This window comes from Morchella sextelata (assembly GCF_020137385.1).
Source record: "Morchella sextelata strain SCLS chromosome Unknown scls_2, whole genome shotgun sequence".
NCBI lineage: Eukaryota > Fungi > Ascomycota > Pezizomycetes > Pezizales > Morchellaceae > Morchella > Morchella sextelata.
The window spans coordinates 1,603,890-1,624,060 of NW_025408617.1; the positions used below are offsets into that span (position 1 = coordinate 1,603,890).

The 20,171-nt window shown below is 47.6% G+C and overlaps 5 protein-coding genes across 5 annotated transcripts; 1 reads left to right on the top strand and 4 right to left on the bottom strand.

Annotated features, from left to right (window-relative positions):
* Window positions 1-1,065: 1,065 nt before the first annotated feature.
* On the top strand, window positions 1,066-5,303 carry H6S33_005676 (uncharacterized protein; the record flags this gene model as incomplete). The annotated part of the gene is made up of 4 exons (XM_044837048.1): window positions 1,066-1,611; window positions 1,828-3,145; window positions 3,223-3,305; window positions 3,372-5,303. The coding sequence occupies 4 exons, from the start codon at window positions 1,066-1,068 to the stop codon at window positions 5,301-5,303; spliced, it is 3,879 nt and encodes a 1,292-aa protein (XP_044698985.1).
* Window positions 5,304-5,876: 573 nt separating this feature from the next.
* H6S33_005677 (uncharacterized protein) lies at window positions 5,877-6,537 on the bottom strand (the record flags this gene model as incomplete). Its single annotated transcript, XM_044837049.1, has 4 exons — window positions 5,877-5,890; window positions 5,946-6,006; window positions 6,063-6,076; window positions 6,135-6,537. 4 exons carry the CDS (start codon window positions 6,535-6,537, stop codon window positions 5,877-5,879), a joined length of 492 nt encoding a protein of 163 aa, XP_044698986.1.
* Window positions 6,538-6,830: 293 nt separating this feature from the next.
* Window positions 6,831-8,463, bottom strand: H6S33_005678 (uncharacterized protein; the record flags this gene model as incomplete). Its single annotated transcript, XM_044837050.1, has 3 exons — window positions 6,831-7,188; window positions 7,242-7,965; window positions 8,019-8,463. The coding sequence occupies 3 exons, from the start codon at window positions 8,461-8,463 to the stop codon at window positions 6,831-6,833; spliced, it is 1,527 nt and encodes a 508-aa protein (XP_044698987.1).
* Window positions 8,464-9,012: 549 nt separating this feature from the next.
* H6S33_005679 (uncharacterized protein) lies at window positions 9,013-10,434 on the bottom strand (the record flags this gene model as incomplete). Its single annotated transcript, XM_044837051.1, has 6 exons — window positions 9,013-9,350; window positions 9,843-9,877; window positions 9,931-9,971; window positions 10,057-10,161; window positions 10,219-10,285; window positions 10,349-10,434. 6 exons carry the CDS (start codon window positions 10,432-10,434, stop codon window positions 9,013-9,015), a joined length of 672 nt encoding a protein of 223 aa, XP_044698988.1.
* Window positions 10,435-15,194: 4,760 nt separating this feature from the next.
* On the bottom strand, window positions 15,195-15,796 carry H6S33_005680 (uncharacterized protein; the record flags this gene model as incomplete). The annotated part of the gene is made up of 5 exons (XM_044837052.1): window positions 15,195-15,290; window positions 15,375-15,522; window positions 15,576-15,596; window positions 15,667-15,686; window positions 15,755-15,796. 5 exons carry the CDS (start codon window positions 15,794-15,796, stop codon window positions 15,195-15,197), a joined length of 327 nt encoding a protein of 108 aa, XP_044698989.1.
* Between the last annotated feature and the right edge of the window lie 4,375 nt (window positions 15,797-20,171).

The following is a 20,171-nucleotide window of genomic DNA, read 5'->3' on the forward strand; positions in this document are numbered from 1 at the left end:
CGAGTGTCATCCACCATCATCATCTGCCCCTCCCTCCCTCATTCTCTCTCTCCTGCATCATCGTGAACAGAATGGGCACTCAGAAAAGTAAGAGGTAGAGTGAAGTGAGTGAGCGGTTGTTACACGCATGAGACCGCCGACATTCCTAGTTCGCTAGAGTATTCTAGAGAAGTGTAGAGTTAGAGTAACTGCCCCCCACACCTAGCTCGATACAGTACTAGTACTCTAGAGTAGTAGAGACGGTACCTATCACCTATCGATACCGGCAGTAACTCCCTCCTCCCTCTGCTCCTCCCCTGTCCTGTATGTAGAGCACATACTCTACACACCTACCTCCATCCAGGGCCCAGTCTGTCAATCACCAAAAGAAGAAGATCTCTCTCTCTCTCTTGCCTCCATAGTCATAATTCCTTCTTTTTCCCTTTCGATCCTTCCTTTCCTTCTTCCACCACTCCATCTATCTCAGAGTATCTATCTGTTTCGTTTCAACCCCCATAACCATACCCAGACCCAAACCCAGACACAAGACACAAGACACAAGACACACAAACCCCCCCCCCCCCCAAACCCTCGTGCAATAAGTTTTCAAACCCACCCAAAAAACAAATCACAGCCAGTTTCCGATTACGCTATCTAACCCCCGACCTGACTGACCCTCCCTGCCTGCCTAACTGACCCCCCCCCTCTCTCGCCCCTCCCCCTCCCGACCCCACGTTTGCCCTTTTCTTTCCTCGTCCCGCGGCCAGCCCCAGCCCAAGCAAAACTGCCTGCTCTACCCCAACTATCCCAGCCAACCCCACCGGCGACCGTCCACGTCGCGGGCACAGCCAAACGCCTAGTCTCTAGTCTACATACAATCTGCTATACCCAGCTATACCAGGGCCTACTATTCCCATCTTTCCCCTCCCTTCTTTCTTTCCTCCTACACACTCACTCGGGGGGGCCACCACCACAACCACCACCAGTGCAGTACTATTAACAGTTAACCACCATAACCACCATAACCACCTAACCACCACAATCCTGCCGTAACCCTAGCACAGTCGCAACAATACAACGCCAACCATGAACGCGAACCAGGCGTCGCAGTCGCCGCCGCCGCCCTCCTCCTCCGACGAGGACCACCGCGAAAACATGCTAATCCTGACACCGGCGTCCACCAGCGTATCCGACGAAGGCGGGGGTGAGCGGGAACGGGATGGTGGCAGCAGCAATAACAAGCGTGACGGCGGCAGCAGTGATATTGGCGATAACGAGCATGAACGCAGTAACGGTAGTGACCGTGACGAGATCAGCAGCGACCGAGGAGGAGGACGTGGAGGTGGGAGCAGTGTTAGTGGAGGAGATCTCGGCGACGAAGAGGGCAGCAACCACTACAACAATAATAATGGCAATGAATGCGGTGGTGCTGGCGTGATGGATGGGAGTGCGTCTACAATCACGGCAACAAACACAAATACAAAGTTCGACTGGAGCACATCTGCCGCATATGGACGGCGCCAGGGCCTTCTTTCACAGGTCGGGAGCTTGAGCAAGGAGCTTACAGAGCTCAAAGCAATGATTGCCCGGAGCACCTCCGCCAACAACAGCATTTCAGAAGAGCAGGCAGAAGTATGTGGACCGTTCCCGTTCCCATCATCGTCATCATTACCCCCTACCCCAGTCCACTCCTCTTGCCCCTCCTCTCCCTCCTCTTCCCAACTGCTGTTGTCTTTTGTGTTCATATTCTTTATGTTCATGTTCTATGACGGCTACATCTCCTCATCCAAGTACCCCCGCACAGTATTAAAGAAGGACCGCAAAAAGTTAAAGTTTGTCGTACCACAGGACCTGTCACGAGTCAAAGCGAACCACCGCTCATCACTCGCATCGCTCGCTGAGTCGCACCGAACCGAGATGTCAACCCTCACCAGCGCCCACCAGGAGGAGCTCAAGCGGCTCGAAAAGACGCATCTAGAAGACATGAGGAACGCCCGACGGGGCTTTGGCTTCGGCAACGATCTTGTCCAAGGCCTGCATCAGAGCTACGCGAAGCAGATCGAATCATTGGTCCTCGATCTGGGTGAGGTGAGACGGCAGCTCAAGGACGCCGAGGCATTGGCATCGCATCCACGGGCTGCTACGCCTCCGGCGGATACTAACCACTCTCCATCAAGGAGACTAGATGTAGTTATTGAGTTTGAAGATCTCGACAAGGCCTTTTCGGCGGCAGAGTTGTCAATCCCACATCCAGGAAGGTCTTACAAAGCGGTGAGTGAACACCTTAGCCATGCGGTCAAAAACTACTTGCAGGCCCTCAACTCGGCTGCGGAGTTCTTTACATCTGGATCAAAGTCCATGGAGGCGAGGAGGATCAGGCAATGGAATCAAGCTGTTTCGGGTAACAGGCTGCGGATGAGGTTCCTCGATGGCGACGGTATGGAGGAAATGTGGGAGAGCGAGCTGTGGAGGAACGACAACTTCACATTGAGAGTGAACTGCGAGGCAGAGTTTTGGGACAGCGTCCCGGTATTCAATGATGAAGAAGAGTTTGTGGAACAGCACCATCACCAACCGCTAAAGGCGACAAGCACAGGGACAGGGACAATGCGGTCTAGGGAGCCGTTGGGACCGGCGTCGGAGGAGCAGCTCGTGCAGGTCGATACACCAAGCACAGTCGATGCTTTCAATGCTACTGTGGTGCTGGAAAGGATTAACAGGGCACTTGGTGGGCTGGAAATTAACAAAGAAGATCTTCGCAATGCGGAAGAGGATGATGAGAACAAAGAGAACATCGAGCGTCCGATGCCCAAACGACATGTAATGGTTGAGGATGTGACGGATGAGGAGGATCACTACAAAGACGACCCTGAGGATGAAGGTGTCGGCCTAGCGATTTCTTCGTCGCCTGTACCGGCAACGCCCCTCGAGAAGGAGCCACTTTTGCCGGGAAATAGTGCAAGGAGAAGTGCGGCCAATACCAAACCACTCAGTGACGACAGCTTCCTGGAAAATCTATTAGGAACTGAGCAGGAGAGAGCGCGGGAAGAGGGCAAGAGAACAGGCGGTTCTAGTGGCTCGGATTCATGGCTGTTTGATGAGCTGTTTTCACCTTTACCTGCCGACAAGGGGAAGGGTAAAGAGAAAATAGTTGGACTGTTTGAAGGTTTGTCTCTCTTCCCCAAAATTTTGAGACTGATAAGTTATTTATGGAGAGAATAGTGCTTACGTCTGTGGAAGCAGATCGAGCACAGGACCCCGAGAACCAGGTGGACCACCTCAGCGGTGGCAAACCAGGGTGGAAATGGATGCTAGCCGATGGAATTGTAAAGAGTCCATCAGTTTTGCAACATGCTCCTTCTGATACTCACGCGCTGAAAATGGCGCAGCAGTATTTTAGAGACGGACCTAGTGGGCCTTGGTTAGAGAATCTTCGAGAGGAGGAAGAAGATGATAAGATTGGGAGCGATTGTGACCAGCCTGTATTCTCCGAAGGGGGTGATCCATTGCCCGAGAAGAAAGACAGACCTTTCTTTTCCTTTGCCGAAGAGGTTGCAAGTTCTCCAGCGCCACCTCCAGCACCTCCGGCGCCTGAGCCCCGGAAGACGAGCGGTCTTTCGCCATATCTAAGAACTGATATTGAAAGCTCGGTCGAAGGTGCACGACTTGATGATGAAGATTCAGATATCGATGATAACCAGCCTAGGGACGGTGTAGATGTCGAGAACCCGTTTGCAGACCTAAAGCCCGGTCAGTGTGATACCCCGGTCATGGGAACATCAAGGAGCGCTGCCTCAACCACACCTCTTCTTCGCGATGGCAGCCCAGCTCCTCGACAGAATCGTGGTGGCCCCTCCCTAAAGATTCAGACTGATACACAAAGGCCCCTACGAACCCTTGGTGACCCATTTGTTCCGTTGCCAAAGCCTCCCCCTAAGTTTAACCTCAGTCATCACAAGCCCCCGCAGCGATACAGGAATAACTACGAATTTCAGACTGTGGATAGGGACGACGATGAAACAACGTTTACTAGATATGAAGACACGGCTTCCGAGGTTTCGGGCACCTCGGCCGACGGTGAATGGGAAGCTAAATACAGAGGGAAACGTGGCCGCGGGAAGGTTCCGGAAGTTTATTGGCATGAAAAGGCACCAGGCGGGAATGAATCGTTCCGAAGCAGATCACGCTCACCACCTCAACAGCCACCAAGCAGGCCTTCGACCACAACAACAGACAGGAATTTAGATTATGTTCTCCCCCCACAAATATATCAACAGCCACCCATAGGGTTGCCTAGCAGCAGTGGTGGAGGAAACATTGGCCCTATTCGTTATGGTAGTGTTGGAGGCATGCGCTCAATGGGGCCGCTTGGGCCAGGAAACCATAGTATGCCAGCAGGATATGTAACTTCACAACAGCAAACTCAACAGCAGCAGGCACAGCAAGCGCAACAGCAAGCACAGCAACAGGCTCAGGCACAGGCTCAAGCACAGGCTCAGGCGGATATGTTCCAGCAGATGAAGCTCAACGAGCTTATGAATGCAACTTACCTTCAACGCCCAATTTCTAGTGGACCGTCTTCATTTCTTGGAGGAGGCCCCGTGTATGCGCCTAACCCACCGCTAAACTCAGCTGCAACCTTTGCCGGCGGTGTGCCGGTTAGACCAGCATTTATGACTATGGGTAACGCTGAACAGAGATTGGCAAGCGAGGGAGGGGGCGCATGGCCAATGAGGCCGATGTTGATGCAGCCGCACATGAACCCACAGACAGCCCATTTGTGGGCTTCAAATGGGGAGGGCAGAAGGAGCTATAGCACTGATTCTTCCGGTCCGCTTTTGGGATTGCGAAATCCGGAGAGTTTAGGTCTCTTGCAACAGCATCAGCAGCAGGTTGTAGCGCAGCAGCATGCACAAGCACAAGCGCAGGCACAGGCACAAGCGCAGGCACAGGCACAGCATCAACATGCCGCCCAGCAGCAGGCTCAGCAACAAGCGCAGCAGCAGCAAAACATGATTCCTGGGTCGCTGATGTCATCTCAACAGGGTACACGTCCCCCTTCGACTATGAGCATGAGTCTTGAACAGGCAGCGTATGGGAGCGCATCGGGATTGGGAACAGCTCCTTGGGCAGCAGCTTTGGCGAATGCGTATGGGCAACCAGGAACACCGGCAAGCGCACATACCTTAACCCCTACGTGGTTTGCGTTGCAGCAAGCCCATGGCCAGCAGGGCGCCGGTACGCCAGGAGGGTTTGATGGCATGTGGGCAGGGACCCCAATAGCGGGTATGCCAGCACACTGGGGTGGCAACTTTGGCACGTGATGATGATGATGATTATGATGATGATAGCGCTGGCGTAAGGATATCAAGGAATTTTTTTTTTCTAATTACGGTTATGATTTTATGCCCTGATGAGGTGTCTTTATACTTTATATTATAAGGTGGTGTTCGTTTAGCTAGCTTTATTTAGGCTGCCTCTTTTTTTTTTTTGCGTTTCGATTTTATTTACTTCTAGTTTGGGCTGGGTTCGCTGTGTATTTTTTTTCTCCTTCTGCTCTTCCTGTTCCACTTGGGATTTGTTTGATATATCATGACCTTCTCTTGATATTTCCTTTTATTTTATTAAAGATCTACTAGGGAGCAACATGAAGGATTTGTATTTGGGTTTCCGACAACAAAAAATCAACGAAAAAGTGCCTGGACTGGCTGGCTGGCTGGTTGGTATGGAGTCGTATTTGGTATCGTACGGCAGTATGGGAGGACTGGAGTTGCAGCATATTTTTTTTGTTCTTTAACCTTTTTTTGTGAAGTACTGGTACTCTATTCTTTATTTCTTATTCCCATTTCTTGTATCTTTCCTTGAGGACGTTATGATAGGTGGTGATCTCTTTTTATTTAGTTTGGACTACCTGGTGTGGTTTGTTAATTGCAATGTTCTTGAAATATATGCTGTTGGGTTTTTACCTACATGTGCTGATTTTGGTGCTTTGGTGCTTTGGTGTTGGTCGAGTGTCTTATTCGGATCCTTCGTTGATGTTAGTGACCGCTACTCCACATATATAAAACAGGCAAACACCATACCATCAACAACCATCCTCTCCACAACCAACCCATTCTCATCACCACCACTCACCCTCCCGCCCGCTCGTCAACGTATCGACCGCACCATCACATCCATATGGTGCTGCAACTCCGTAATCGCCTGCCCCAAGTGAGATACCGCCTCCTTCGTACAATTATCCAAGAGCTTCTCCTTCTTTAGTACCGCGCGGTTCTCGAACCTGATCATCTTGATCTTTTCGAACCTGATGATGATCACTGCCAGATAGAGCTCCAAGCGCTCCGCAGAAGTGGCGTTTACAACCGTGGGCCAGAGGAGGACGAAGAGGTCGTCGATGTTCATGGATAGCTCGGTGGTGGCGGTTTGGAGCTCTTCTTCGAGGTTGATGAACTGGATGGCGGGGTGCGGGGGACTGCTGTAGGATTCCCAGGCGGCGTTGACGTGCTCTTCGACGGCGTGGGTGTCTCTGATGGGGTGGAGAGGGGTGTTCGACATGGTGGGAGGTTCGTATGTTTGGGAGATTTGGGTATTTGGGAGGTTTTGGGTTTGAGGGTTTGAGGTTTGGGGGGGAGGCTTTTGGACTACGGCTTGAGGCTGGGGGCTCCTAGGATTTACCAACGGTTGGATAGACTTAGTACAACCAGGGCCATAACGACCGCAAGCCCTAAAGATTGAACAAACCGACTAGGAACATCTAGAAAATACTTGTACCGGCTTCATATCTCATCTATTATTCTATGGTAAAATTCCCAAAATTACAAGACGAGTGATGGTGTATGATCTAAGGCTCATAAGTCCTTCTTTTCCTTCCCCATCTCTACCACATCCTTTTCCTCCTCGTCATCAACTTCGCTATTCTTTTTTGATTTCTCATCTGCCTCCTTCAATACCTTCAATACCTTCTCTCCTCCTGCCTCATCATTTCTCTCATCCCACTTGACATCGTACTGATCCGCGATGTTCTTGATTTCCCGCCGCAGTGACCGCGCATCACTCACTAGGTCTTCCCAACGGTCTATATCGAATCCGCGTTGTTTATAGAGTTTCATCTGCCGTGAATTTACCGTCATGTGTAATAGAGCTCGGTACGACACCTCCCGTCTATAGTACAGGAACCAGCCATAACCAACTATCACTATGAAGATTCTACACCACCCAGTCAGTCCTATCACCAATAGAGGGATGAAAGGTTGCAATACCCAGCCAAATAAGTAACTGGCTCCATAGTATCCCACCCGTACGACGTCTTGAACGTCAGCCAACAAACACCCCCCCACCAAGTCATCAATCCCGCAAAACCCCCCATCGCAACCCTCTGTGCGCCCCTGTGCGCCAATTTATCACACTCGTCCTTCAGTTTCCCCTCAGCAGCTATCTGCCTCGTTATTTCCAACAGCTTCTGGCGCTGATAATGCGTACGCTGATGAAAGCTCGGCACGCCCACTGCCACGCTCTCATTTTTCTCGACCTCAATGATGAACTCCTTCCCACGCGCTGCATCCCTAACAAAGTCACCCAGCTCCGTACTGGTAGACCACCGAACTAGCCCCCCCTCCCCTGATTTCGGCTCGGTAGAGAATTTCCCCAGTCCGCCTCCAGTCTCGACTCCACCCTCCCCCTCATCACCACGGAGGAACATTTCAGCTTTGCTTGCGTTCCCCTCGCTGTCACGCTCGGACATGAGGGCGTCTCCGACGTTAACAGCCTTGAACGCGATCTCGGGGGGGCGAACCGGCCCTCCATTCTCCGGCTGGATGGGCGGTAGTTCGGATTGTATGAGACGTTCAAGGTATGACAGCGGTTGTCGTGGGTGTACTAGTAATGCGAGTGGTTCGACGGGCCGGTCATGCTGCTTTGCATTGTTGATATTCTTGAGTGGTAGGAGAAGCTTGAAGAGGCGTGAAGGCGTTGATAGAAGCTTTCCTTGAGGTATATTGTTAAAACAGAAATTCCTAATGGGTGGAAAAATCCCGAACCTTTCTCTTTGACGCTGGGCTTATCTTGTTTGTCGACAGGAGGAGTGGAGACATTTTCATAATGCCATGGCACAGGTTCAGCGTTGGCGAGAGATTCGCCTTTCCTTACACCGCCTTTCTCATTATCATCTCTCTTCTTATAAGCTTTCTCCACACCACCCCTCTCATCATCATATTTCTTCTTATAATCTTTCCCACACCACCTTTCTCTATCGTCATATTTGTGCTTATAATCTTTCCTCACACCACCTTTCTCGTCGTCGTCGTATTTCTTCTTATAAGCTTTCCTCCTATCATCCCAGTCTTTGTGGAATTGCAAAGTCGTTGAAAAGGTACGGATCCCGAGTTTTATTGAGTTCGCAGGTAATGTAGGCACTATCAGTGATCGAGACGCATGTTTCAGCGCGAGAGTACGGGTTTCATTCCTAAGTAAGACAATCGACATCTTTTTCTTTGTCCAAAAAGAAGATGATGATCAGGGGAAGCTTCCTGATAAATAGACGCAGCAGAGCACAACATCATGGATTAACTGAGCGATATACAGCGCTGCAGGTGCTTGTTTTGCTGTCTTTAGCCTGTTTACTGACGTCAGAGGCTGAGAATCACGTGATCCATGCCTCTTTACCCGTTTGGTTAAGTATGGATCTACCGGTAATGATCGCGAGCGCATTAAATTGCTACTGGCAGAAATCCAATAGCTAGATTCACAACAACTGTGTTCCATGGACAAACTGATTTACTGGCGAACAAGGATTTAAACCGGTTCCCAATACACGTCTTATTACTGGTTCCTATTGGCCCTTGGATAATAGACTCATCATTGAATCAGATTGGCCACAATCCCGGGTTGTACACGCATGCAGTTTCGTGATGATAAGGACACTGTCACTGATTGCCCAGAACCAATATACCTATATCAGACTTTATATACATTTTGTAATATTAAGAAGATACTAACTACATCTAGAGAAAAGAAGAGAAAACTTTTACAACGTCACGCAACAGATTCAGCACTTATTTTATCTACATCACAACTCCTTTCAACAATACATTCCTGACTCTTCAGACTGGTACCATCTGAAGGCCTGACCCCGGCAAAGCTGACGAAGTCATTCTTCTCTGGATCTGATTCAAGTATCTGATCAATATCGATAGTCCCCCGTCTTCGACTCGGAGGATCTATAAAAAGCGGCGCTGTGTTTGGTGCTTCCTCGGACGGTATCCTTCTACGCACCGCATCTACAAAGACTATTCTCAATGCTGGCATAGACGCCGCTATGAGTGCAACATTCAACTCGATCACCGAGAAGGTGTTTATCTTCCCAGATTTCACTTCTGTTTGTCAGTCTAGGTTTAATCAATAAGGACTAAATGACGAGATCCCAGAGCTTACACATAACTTGCACCGTCCAATCCAACTCGGCCAGCGAACAAACCCTGACGATCGATACTGCCACCGGCATCGCCCCAATAACAAAGATTGCTGCCAATCCCAGCTTCCGTCGAATTGAGGTATGCATAGCATTTATCGCCGGTATGGGAAGGATATATATAACTACATCTGTGACAATATGGAAAACCGACACAAGTATAGTATTAAGCTCCATACTGATACATCTGATGGAAGTACCCAATGGGGTCCAGGAACCGGGGACTGGACTGCATTGAAAGATGTTTAACTTTGTACTGCGGGTCAGTGCAGGACTCTATGGTAGTGGTGATGGATATTAGTTGATCATACCACTACGCAGATAATAGACCCTATTACAACTATGCCCATGACGGTATATATTGTGACTTTGTAGTATCTGCGTACTGACAAACGGAGATAGAACGATAGAATACTGATTTTGACGAGACTGTTTGTGTCAATATCATTATTCGATAATCGTTATAGCGAGATTCTACATACCACATTGCAGTAACATATATAAAGTTGCATGCATAGAGCCCCTATATTCACCTCAAAAAATTAGCATCGACTGAATATTAATTCCTTGTGCCGTCATATTAAAGAATACATATGATTTATATATACTTTCAGAAGTTTATTGAGCATCATCGGTGTGATTTTCGCATCATGCAACCCCGCCCCAAGGCAAACTTGTACCAAACTAGCCGCCTCAAAAAATAATATCCATACCTAGGTCCCAATATATCAGCATCACAAAAGAATCACTCAACTCAAAAAACAACTCACATACGCCGCGGTCATAAACCAATCATCGAGTCCAAATCTTTTCAATTTGAACGCCCTCGCATAGATCCTATCATATATAGTCGTCAGCAGCACTCTTTTAAACAAACGGCATTCACAATTATAACTATACCTCAAACCAAAAACCACGGATGATACTGTTGTCAGCACTACAACACTAATGATAACTTTCTTCTGGCAGTATGTTAACTGGTGCATTTCTGAGAGGGCAAAATCTAAAGCCAGCGATTAAAAGATTTGATGCCAGAGGAGCCCGTCAGAATTCCAGTATTTGTTCGGGATTAAAACAGATCTATAAGAAGGTCAGCCAATATTACGCATTCTGGCTCAGAAGTAGTGACTGATAATACACGAAATGTAGAGAAAAGGAGTGTATTAACATTAAAATTGTCGGATACTTCGTTTTTCGTACATTTTGCTCAGCTGACGTATCTTACTTCTCCACCAAATATATGTACTATTCTGTATGTATCGCAAGTTGTTGTTACTGTTTTCCGCTATCTTAAGAGCTCTCTGACCTTTCCGCAACCTAAGGACTTGACATGGTAAGTTGCAGCTCTAATTATTAAAGTAATTATCAACGAGTGGCGGGTTCTTCCTATAAAGGCGACTACAACAAAGAAAATATTGACATAGGCAGAAGTTGCAGAATATTTGGAAGACGAAAAGTATGATTTGACCGAATAACGTTCCAGATCATTGACACGCACATGTAAACAGATAAGAAACGCCAAAACCATAACTATATGTATAATACCAGACAAACCAGGACGCAATAACATGTACTGTACTAATATGTAGTTGAATACGGAGTCGCAGTGGCACTCTGCCCGAAATACCGCGGCAACACTGTAGCAATACCGCCGTCTGGATATCCTACTTTTTTTCTGGTATTGGGATGGCCATGGCAGTTGGCCCTTTACCGGAAGCCCCGGATATTTTGAACCGACTTGAGCTATTGGAATCCCAGGCCGACTGGTGATTGATATCAAAATATTCCCCTTTTACTCAGAATGGCAGAAAAGTATTTTGAGGTCGATACATTCAGGTAAAAGTCCCCAAAATCTGGCCCCGGGAATTTAGTGTATGCCATGTGTCCCCGACAGCGAGGAGGTTGAAGGATGAATATTCTCATGTGTGCCCTTTGAGTTGTTCCGCTAGTGTCTAAGACACCTCTTATATCTGAGACTCACGGATTAGGAATTTCAAGACAAACGATCTATGTAGAAGTAGCAATCAGATTGTATGACTGACTGCTGAAGTGTATGGTCAAATATCCTGACCCCATTATATAATTATACGAAGCAAAGATTTGTAGACACGGGCCCTAGATCTAGATCTGTTCACTCAATCAGGCCAATCCCTTGTGTACAAACCTTAACTCAGTATGGATCGGATCCGGAGATGGGAAGCAACCTAAAGTCAATTAGTCAGTCTCGATGCGTTTTTCTTGCCCCTCGTTAGAATGGATTCCCGTCCCTTGCGTTAGACATTGAACTTTATCCTTCGTCAAAGCTGCCAAGCGTCCCCCACGATACTTGGGATTCATGACAAATGATTTAGGGTGTAAGTGTGGCGTCGTTTCCTGCTTTAAATCAGCGTGAGCACAATAACAAATGAATATATGTGTGAATAGCGATATCTAGAGGAATTGCTTAAGATGCATGTATGAGTCGTACTACCAGTGAATGAGCAAGCTTGGGAATTGTGACTTCTCGACAGAGTTCTCTGGATGCATAGACTAGTGTGTATGCGTATGCGCATGTGTGAGACTCCTCCAGCTCAGGACAGCTAGCGAGGCTTCCTGCAACTCGCTTAGTCGAGTATCTGCAAGTCACATGTAAATATCTAATCACCAATTACTGTGTCCGTTGCTTCTTCTTCTTCTTCTTCTTCATCACAAATCCCCACAATCACTTTCATCATCACTAGCTAGATAGCTGCAGTCTCATATCTGGTTCGTTCCCCCATATTCATTTGATTCGTTCATTGATTTTTGTATTAGTAACCCTCTCACTCCCAATCCCCCGTTTTTATATTTTTGTTTTTGTTTAACTCATCCCAATCCTCCGTCAAGCTTTGATACATTTACTGATGTAGTTCCATAACTACTAGAGTAGAAGCGTTTCTCTTTAACGTTCCATCTCTCCCGTGGCCCCCTCTCTATCCCCGCCTCACTTGCCGCCACCACCGGGGCAATGATAGGCCCAATATTGCAGCAAGCATTTAGAAGATTCATCGCATAAGTTCTTTGTTCCGGAAAGCTATGCATCTCCAAGCTTTCCAGCCACGTGTCCGCGGTTTGGAACCCAGATATCACATCACGTATACTTCTATGAGTGGCTGTTCTCCGTTAGCACAGACGGGGCGTGAAATCAACTTGACAGGAAATCCAGCCGCTCAAACTATTTATGCATTCTAAAGGCCGAGCCATACACGCGCAACATAGTGATCTTAAGAGATGACGCTCATATTCGTTTCGTATACACTAGTGTGAGGAGTCTGACTCGAAATATCCAAGACACGGATTATCACTCGTTATTTACCCATCACTAAGGGTAAGGGTTCTTAGCGCATGCTTTACGACGTTTATTGCCTTTCCCAACCGATATATACTCCAGTCCTAGATATAACAGTAGATGCATACTCTAATTAAGATCCGAATTGATTCTACTAGGTAATACGAGTTATACAATGGTGATACATCATTACATCATATTATGTCACCAAAACACATTGTGTGACTTGATATCTGCTAGTATGTGTTACTAAAACTATAGGTGTCGTGAGGTTTCTAATAATTATAGTAGTATTTCCTGATACCTCGTATATGTAGGAGAAGTAGCTGAAGCATTACAATCGGCGCGCACCAGAAATAATTCTAATACAGTACTTTTATACTAATATGATAATCTCTTTCCTACATATTAGACCTTCGCACCAGAATTAGAATTAAGAACAGGTCTAAACCCACGTTTCGAAGACATCACAACGACTATCGTCAAGAAAGAATCCCGTATCTATCAAACCATACAGTGCATCGTGAAGTATAAGGTGTGCAGTACAACCAATTACACTACCCAAGATGTAATCTATCTTTATCACCACGTGCGTAACGCACGCGTGCGCTGGACTTACATGCCACCCTCGTATCTGAGTATTCGATCCCATTTAACGAAAATGAAAAGAAGGAAAAAACCAACTAACGTTTCAAGTGTACGAATCCAATAATAACCTCCGAACAAGATCTAGAGTTGAGGAAATTCATAGACAAATCCCCGACCTCGAACATTCTGATACTCGAGCGCACGTGCGACGTCACCTGTCAGCAAGAGAGTCCCCCAGTCGATATTCAAATCCTCAGTGCTGCATGGAATTCGGGAAATCATGAGGTTTTTTTTCTTCTTTGATCCCCACTTTCCTTCTACTGGCTTTAATCTACTTAAGTTCGACATACAGATTTAACGCAGATCCGAGCTTTCCGGAGCTACGTAATTATTCAGGATTGTGGAAACAAACATTAAAGTGAAAGATATCCTCTTCTCTACCAATTGTCCAACCATCTTGTCCGGGCTCGTGCAACTTCCGTAACAGCACTCTGACCCTTCCATTTGTCTCACGCGGCCCGGATTCTTCGCTAACCTGCCTATGTACCTTCGCGGGCTTTTCGCTTTCTGGACAAGTCCATGCGCGTCGATGATGATAGCGTAGGGTTAGGGTTAACTAGTTGAAGTATTTTGGTGAGGTCTATATTTAGCTGCCAGTCAGTCATTGTCAGTGCGAGATGATCCTCTGTCATCCATGATCCAGCCAGCCTCAGATAATATTTTATTTGCGCACCTTGGTCCAGAGTCAAATCAATCGATCAGATACTTCCTCTGCCTATGGTTTTTATCTATTCATAGGATTAGATTACATGTATGATCAGGTTGGGAAGCTTACAACATCCAGTGCGGGTGTGTTTTCGAACCATTGAAAATGGATCGACATCTAACTATATATCTGCTTTGCTGGATTACTATTTCTGTCGCTATCACTGCCGATGTCTTCTTATTCATCATCATCATACATAATCACATATCAGATATGCTCATGTATCTAGATATGCTACGTGTTTTATCTACAGGCTCGTTCAAGTTTTAGCGAGCGAGGGAGGGGAGGGGGACAGATACAGTAGGAGGAGTATGGTCAACGGCGTGAACTCCGCCTCCCTGACCTGCGCACGTTAGAGGGAGCCAGAACTAAGGAACGAAAATCATTCGTGGCCTCGTCGTCCTCGTCGTCGTCGCCTCAAGGAGCCTGTTACGGGGCGGAGAGAATGCCTCATGTATCATGTCGGTGTGAGCAGCCATACATATTATGTCGGTATGTACTCTAGATATTTCGATATAATCCACTTGCGGGGACTGCATGCAGTGTTTATCCAGGGTAGTGCTTATATGTGAACGTTAATATTACATTATTATATCGACGTTTGTGATTGTGAAATAGAATGCCGCAAGTCACGTGTAGACGACCAGGCCAATTGTTCACCGCGTGGGAATGGGCCAATACTAAACTCCATGTACCTACATCATGTAGGTACTCTGGATATCATAATTATGAACCGGGTAGATAGAGTGCTCGAGCTCTACGTAGGTACACATACCTACATCATAATCAAGCAATTGCAATTAACTACCGTTCCCTCCAGAGAGAGTCCAGTCCAGTCCAGTCCGGCCACCATACACAACCCACCACCACACCCCACTCCACCCGGCAGTCCCACACGGTGAGAGCGCAAAGATCCAAGAAGGAAATTTGATTTTTTTCTACCCATCGTTGAACCATGCATTGCGTACTCTCTCTAAGCTCCTCTATTCCACAAAAAAACCACAAACAACAAATCAAGAAACTCCCCCGGGCCTGCTAAGCCCTGTACAGTAGGGACCCTCCGGTGAATAACAGGAACGGTTGATCTACGTACACGACGGAGCCTCAAGCCTTGGCTGGAAGAAGGCTAGCTGTAAGGAGGGAGGGGGGTGAATGATATTTAATTCTCCTATTCGATCGACCTGTTCGGGTAGCCCGTGCAGATCCACAGCCACAGTCAGATCCACTCCCTCTCTGATCTGGCTGCTGTGTAAGGTCCTACTCACCCCCTCCCCATCCTTAACCCCCTTACCCTGCCCTGCCCTGGGCTTAGCTGCACGACTGTTCAACATGTGGAGGAGAGCACATGTAACAGTGCAGTGCAGTGCAAACAAAACACCGAACCGGCCGGCAACGCGGGAAGTGACGCGTTGACTGTATGTTTTGGGGGATGCGAAATTTCGCTTAGGGCACCACTCCTCACTCACTGTCTGTGTCTGTTGTACCTTCTATGGTTTGTTACCCCATCCCATTCAGCTTAGCTAGCTAGCCAACAAGATCTTAAGATCGAAGCCCTACCTATAGCTCCAGTTCTTTTTCTAGAAGGGTTTCATCTGCATCGCCATCCATAATTACCATCCTCCTACTTCACTGCCTACCTGCCTACCTGCCCGCCTGCTTGCCCCCGTGTTTGAACAGAAATACCCATTGCTTCAGCTGCGTTACAAAAAACGTAAAACCCAAGCTTAAGGGGTTATGGTTATGCGCTACAGGGTTAGGGCTCTAGTCTACTAGCTGACGGCTGACGTTACACAAGAAGGCCGTTGCCGAGACCACAGAATCGAGTGAGAGCCAGTGAGCGAGTGACACAGACAAAACCATTTAGAAAACCCACATGGAGACCCAATTGAAAAGAGATCGAGAGTGGGGATCGTCGAATATTCCAGACGTCCTTTCTTTTGCCTTTGCTCATTTCGGTTCACGATTTAGCACTAGCATGTGGTGAGACCCCTCCTCATCTCATCTCACTGGCTGGTAGGATAGGTAGGAAGCTCAGCAGCGGATGGGGCTCCCCCGGGATCTCGGTGGTGAATTCGGCCCGGGGCATGGTTGATCCTAGTACCGGGGGATGGTGAGGGGAGGTTTGTTTAATTCTCCTTCTGCTCTGATCACCCAGCTAGCCAAGAAGGTAGGATCCAATCTCCAAAACACAGGAGAGGCAGAAGAACTAGAAGGAGGGAAGTACTATTGGAAGCTGCCGGGTAGGCTAATATGGCAGTAGGGTAGTGGTAGTATCAAGATGAGGATAAAAGAAGGAAGCCAGGAAGAACAAGACCTGGTTCCTGGGTATGTATGTAGATATTGGTAGATCGCGTTTACACAAAAAATACGCAATCTTGAAGGTTGTTTCCCCCCCACTCGGTGGTGCGGCGCTGTATGGATGTCCCTTGTGCTGGCTAGCTAGGTGTTGTGGCCATACATAAGCTCACCGGAGAGCTGGAGGGATGCGCGCGAGTATTGTGGCGCGCGCGCGCGCGGGGAGGGATTTGGGGGGGGGGGGATAGTTTCAGCTGGTTTTGTTCAATTCGCTTGCGATTGATGGCAGAAACTACAGAAATGAGAGGGAAACAAAACCGGGGTACGGTGGAAACAAGTTTCGGCGCTCCTTACACGCTGGAAGGGATCATGGAGGCTGACGCGCGCCTGGTTGCCATCGTGCCTCGGTATGTAGTCTGCTTGCTCTCGTCCAGTACTGTGCTTATTCTAAATATTTACTTTGGCTTGATAATTGCAGCGTAACTACGCACTTGAAGGGTGGGTGGGTGCAAGTGAGTGAAGTGTGAGTAACTTTCCCGCTGTCAGCGATTTTGTCTAGCTTTCGGGCGTAGTCGTCTTCCCGCTGTACTGGGGAGTGGGGTTGGGTGACGAGTACGGCGTAGACTGGGGTAACCCATGGTTGATACCCTATGCAAGTAGAGTGCTGACCTACTCTAGCTAGAAGAGTACCTGCTTGTAAAGTATCTACTGAACCGTATAATCGCGTGTCCCCCCACTTTTGAGTACTACGCTGCAATACGGAAACCCAGTCAGAATGCCCACTCTCGATGATAGAGTATTTCTCATCGTTGGTAATAATGCAGTCCACCTTGGCTATCTACAGTATTGTACTTACGAACATAGTCTACATTACATGTAGCAGTTACTATTAGCAATATTAGCTTAGTAGCTAGCATAACCCATAATCTCTCGATCCACCACTGCACTTCCTCTCTCCACCTTCCTCCCCAAAAGAGTTGAAATCGAAATTACAAAGGGCAGCCCGCTGACATGTCAGACTAGAGTAGCCAACCGTATCTGCTAGCTAGCTAATAAGCTAACCTCGACCCGTTTCAAGCCTCCGCATGAACCGAGCTCCCGTCGAATTTCGGTGCGCAATCATAAACCTGTTCACCGGGACGTTGGACATGTCATGATATTTCCCGAGGTGCTAGAGGAATATTCTATTCTCCCAAGGTGGGGGCCGAGGGGGTGGTATGCTTTTGCCGTCCAATACGGTTGATCTGGGATTCGAATTAATATTCTAGTAGTGAGGTGCTTTGTGTCTAACAAGTACATGTAGGTACGACTTATGATCATGATACTACTCTACCTAGTCATAGTTTAGATCACATCACGAAGTCAGGAGTGAATTATTACCGTGCCGCCCGCCTAGATACACTGTAGTTAGCTGGCCGGTCATTCATGATGGCCAGCGCGCTGCACATGTCGGTATGTAGGTACACTGAGATTGAATCATGAACTGTTGCGAATCATGAACCTCCACCTCCCTCGCGAGTCATAGCTATATATAATCCTATGATCACAATCATTTCCACTCTATGTAGCTCGAGCGTCATTGTTATATGTCTAATTCGTTATTATCACTAGCTTAATTCCCAATACCATATCACCAACATAACCACGCCGTGGGGAAAAAGCTTCTTATCAGACGATCTCGAGTGCGAGGGGCGAGGGCGGCCGGCTTTCCGCGACCGACCCCACGGGCTTGGGCTCGAGCATGAGGCACAGAAAAAGAAGGAAAAAAAATTAACCCGAGGTGTTGTGTGTGGGAAGGAAAAAGCCTGGCGTGGCGTACTCTTCTAGACAGAACATGTAATTAATTGTTTGTGCTCTATCACGTAGTACTAGCTAGGTAGGGCCCTAGAGTTTGCCATGTGCGCGACGTGCGGGTGATACGATTTTTTTGGCTTTCGGGCTTCGGGCTTTCGAATCTGGCTTTCGTGTTTCCTGAGATGTATTGTTCTTTAATTCTTCAACGTCTGCTAGTGCCGTGATGTACAGTTGTGCATACATACTTCATCATCATATTTGAGTCTAGTACCGGGTATTTTGTTGATGTTTCTTTAACCTCCCGATTGGTGTTGGTTATTAAATCTCTATCTCCTCTATCTTCTTTATCTGTTCTAGCAGCCCACGCCACGCCATGCCGTCCCAGTTGGATCCTCATAAACCAAAGTAGATCTGAGACCACTTTTTTTTGATTTTTTTTCTAGTGCTTTGCTTGTTTTGTTGTCCAGACCCTAAAGTACTAGTGCGGCATGCATGTCTAACAGCCATGAAATCAAAGCTGATAATGTATTCTCTACCAAAAATACCCATCGGGGGAGATTAGAGTCTGTAAAGTATGTAGTTGGGTACTATCGTGTAACTAATACTACCACATACTACTTAGAGTTGATGTTCCAGAGGATAGGTAGGATAGGATAGGGGTCTGTTGCTATCTACATGTAGCTGGTTAGTGGTTACTCTAATGTATGTAGAAAAGCCCATTTTTGGCACTTTGTCTTGCAATCTATCTAGAACTCTAGCTGAGAACTTCGATCCCCCACAGAACAGGAAACAGCATGCGTTTTGCTACTAAAAGTACTTACCTCCTCTCTTCTTTTCGGCCCCCAAAGTCCTGCATACAGTAGAGTAGCGAACGAACGAAAGGAAGAAAAGAAAAAAACCTTTTTAAAGAATTCAAATCATATCTAGAGTACCCTCTAGCTTCATACCTAGCTCTCTAGCTAGCTAAAACGCACGCAGCGCAGAATTAACCTGCATATCCATTCATTCCTCTAGGGTTCGATTCGCCCAAGTCGAGCCGAGTTGCGGGAGAGAGGGAGGGAAGGGAAGGGGTGTCCCACTATTTTTAACGTGCCACTTGGGAGCGACGGATGGGATCTGCTGCCAGGGGTGGTGGTGTGTGTGGGAGAGGGAAGAAAAAAAAACAAGAAAAAGATCACCATGGGGAGCTGACTGGGATGGGGAGTGGGGTGGTGGAGTGGATAACTTGTCGTTCAGGAGAGAGAGAGAGAGGGAAAGATGGAGTTGAGTGAGTGATCAGTGAACGAGTGAGTGATTGAGTGATTGAGTGTAAGTATAACCACACGCTAGGCAGAATCGGGGTGTTTCCCGAAAAAGCGTAGCTCACTGACTGGCGGTGGCAGCCAATGATGGATGGCTGAACCGGGGACTGCCATGGCAGGATGCTTTTTCTCTCTCCTTTGCGTGCGTCAACTCTATTTTGGTTGTGTGCCACACAAGGGTAAGTTCTTGCTTGCAGTGGAGTTGAGAGGGGAAAGGTCGACAGGGGTGGCACCGAGTGGGAATAGGAATAGGTTGTGGATGGTGTTCGCTGGTTGGTCGGTTGGCTGGCTGGCTGTACTGGGCGGGCAGGGAACTTGCAGGCAGAGCAGCGAGCACACCACCAATCCAGTCCACTCAAGCAGGTCCACTCACTCGCCTTCGCTCTTGGGAAGTCGCACTGAGCTTTTGTGTTTAAAGAAGCCCTCGCCCTCCCCACCAAGAATCGAATCTCACCACCTCACCACAGAGACATTATTAAACCACACAAACCAGATCAGATATCCACCCTTCGGATTCTACAATAGTCTTTGTTGATCTTTAGCATTAAAGATTCTTTCTAAATACCTTTTATACAAATTCAAGAGCCTCTTTGTTACTACTTTACTTTAGTAGCTTTAGCTTTTCCATACATCACATCATACATACACAACAACAACCACATAACGTTCAGA